This window comes from Salvelinus sp. IW2-2015, linkage group LG31, assembly GCF_002910315.2.
Source record: "Salvelinus sp. IW2-2015 linkage group LG31, ASM291031v2, whole genome shotgun sequence".
NCBI lineage: Eukaryota > Metazoa > Chordata > Actinopteri > Salmoniformes > Salmonidae > Salvelinus > Salvelinus sp. IW2-2015.
This window is the reverse complement of record NC_036870.1, coordinates 20,460,344-20,463,132: the sequence shown is the minus strand read 5'-3', so window position 1 is coordinate 20,463,132 and position 2,789 is coordinate 20,460,344. Positions and strand designations below refer to the sequence as shown.

Genomic DNA, 2,789 nt, shown 5'->3' with positions numbered 1-2,789 from the left:
ACCAGTGGTCTGTATACCAGTGGTCTGTATACCAGTGGTCTGTATACCAGTGGTCTGTATACCAGTGGTCTGTATACCAGTGGTCTGTATACCAGTGGTCAGCACTAGCCCACTTCAACTACTTGCATGGCATTAGTGTATGTGTCTCTGTTCTTTACATGTTCTCAATCTTTTGTCCTATTCAGAATGAGTTCTACATTGTTTGACCATATGTCTCTCTCTGTTTCCCCCTTCCTCTTTCTTTCTTTCTCCCTTCCTCTCACTCTGTCCCTCCCTCCCTCTCCCCGCCATCCCTTCCTCTATCTCTCCCTCCACAGCGGTGATAGTGGGGGGCGTGGTGGGGGCACTGTTCGCAGCGTTCCTGGTCATGCTGCTGGTGTACAGGATGAAGAAGAAAGATGAAGGCAGCTACACGCTGGAGGAACCCAAGCAGGCCACCGTCACCTACCAGAAAGCTGACAAACAGGAGGAGTTCTACGCATAACACACACAGAGAGAGATGCTTATTACTCCAGCTCCCTTCCCGTCCTGTCGCTTCACATCTCCTTCCTATCCTTCTCCCATATCTTCCTCCCTCTCTTTTCTCCTATGCTCCTGTCCTCCATGTCAGTTGTTCCTGAGAGTGCCCGTCTCTCCATGGACTCAAACATTTCTTTAAAAAATATAAATACATTTTAAAAAAATAACAAAATAAATATATCAGCTGGAAAAAATTACATAAAAACGTGATACACAATTTTTTTTATTTTTAAGTAAATGTTATTGATATTATATGATTATTGTTCTGATGATGTAATGAACTGATTATTTTGTAAAAACACAAGCTCTTATCCGGTGTTCCAGCACAATACTCTAGTGTCTGTTCCACGGAGCGAATGAGCCAAGTGAAAGAGGGATGGTGGAGAAGAAGAGACAGAGACAAACAGAGGAAAGAGAGTGTCATCTGATTGGCCACACAGACACTGGGGTCAAAGGTTAGAGGAAAGGTCTCTATTGTAGTGCCTTCCATTGTCCTGGTGCTCTCTCTCTCTCTCTCACACACACACACACACACACACACACATGGCTTGGACCCCTCTCTCTGTGCTTGGCCAATCAGAGTAGGGGAACCCTCCCACAACGCTCTGACAACCTCAGGACAACGTTGTGGCAGCATTCACTGGTAGTTAGCAAGGGATTCTAACCAGGGATATAGTGTTAAATAAAATGGTGGGTAAACAAACCGCTGGGGTAACATAAACGTTAGCTAATGCTAACAACGCTACCTGATCGTAGTAGTTGTGTAAACACTGTTCACCAAGTAAAGGGGTGTTTAAACAACAGATTACGAGTGTTTACCCTCCGCTACATCCCTGGGTTGTATTCATTAGGCACCAACAAAGAAAACAGACTGAAACAGGGAGAAGGACTACCTGGACCTAAGACTACCTGGTCCAATAAGAAATGCACATTTCCGTATTCCATTGCAAAATGTTTTACAACGTTTTCCGTTGTGTGTCAATGAATACGACCCTGGTGCTGTATGCTAACACAGGGCTAGCGGCTAGCTGTCTGGGTTGCTCCTTTACGCTGTACAAAGGTGATTAGTTCTATGGATAGTAATAATAACCAATAATATATCAATGTTCTGGGCTGGTTGGTAAATAATAGTAATAATGAAAATAATACTCGAACGAACGGATGTGTATTTAGCGGTTTCAAAAGTTTATATGTAAATATCATTGTATGAAATACTTTTTCTGTCGTTGTCACTAACCAGTCGCATGATCACCATTTCTATATCACGTCAATCTGTGGAGCTGTGCTCTCAACACACACACACACACACACTCACAAGTACGCACTCACACACTTAAGCAAATATACACACGCCGTACATGCAAGCATGCGCTCACAAGCTCAAACACACACACACACACAAATATATCACTTGCGCTTCATTGACTAAATATATATATATATAAATCATATCACTCACTCAACATATTATTATCATCATCCTCATCACACAAGCTGGTTTCAGTACATTATTAATAAGTGACTGATCAGTTGCTGGTTGGTTAGAGTTTGGTCCGTTGTGTAAAGGCACAAGCATGTATCCATCCAATCCCCTGCATGCTCTTTCTTTCTCTTCTACCATTGGCTGTCTATTTGGGGGTGGGCTGGTCTTTGGGACTGTGAGGGAGGGGCTTACGATGCTGAAAGTGGTTCTTCAAGTAGAAGTTGTCCATCAGGAGGTGTGGGGACAGGAGTTGAGGTGGGGGCTGTGGGTAGGTGTGGGGACAGGAGTTGTATGCAGACTTATATGGTAAAACACATGTTCACAGTTGGAAGGTAAGTTAGAAGACAGTCAGGTCAGTTCTGTCTGTGATGTGTGATGTCAGTCATCCTGCTACAGCAAACTGAACGTGAGGTACAGATTGTGTGTTGAAAAAGCAGAACTAGCCCCACATTCTAGCAGGTGAACAGGTGAGAGCAGCACAATCACACACACACACACACACACACACACACAACACACAAACACCAACACACACACCACACACACACACACACACAACACACAACACACACACACGTCTGATGTTGAAATAGAGTGAGGCGTTCACTGCCTTACAAAAAGAGGGGGCAAGCAGTTGAGGCGTACACACACACACCACACAGGGGTACAGGTGTGACTACCTGACTATGGAACGCGTCAGAAACTGCTGCGAGCAGGTGAAATATACACACACTGCCCAACCAGACATTCCTCTCAGAACACACACACACACGCCAATCCACACACA

At 44.4% G+C, this 2,789-nt stretch overlaps 1 protein-coding gene across 1 annotated transcript in view; it reads left to right on the top strand.

The window, feature by feature from the left end:
* Positions 1-790, top strand: part of sdc3 (syndecan 3) — a 36,406-nt gene extending 35,616 nt beyond the window's left edge. The window contains exon 5 of the mRNA XM_070436284.1: positions 318-790. Within this exon, the coding sequence (XP_070292385.1) occupies positions 318-484 (167 nt within the window). The 3' untranslated portion in view covers positions 485-790. The remainder of the gene's footprint in view (positions 1-317) is intronic.
* Positions 791-2,789: the final 1,999 nt, after the last annotated feature.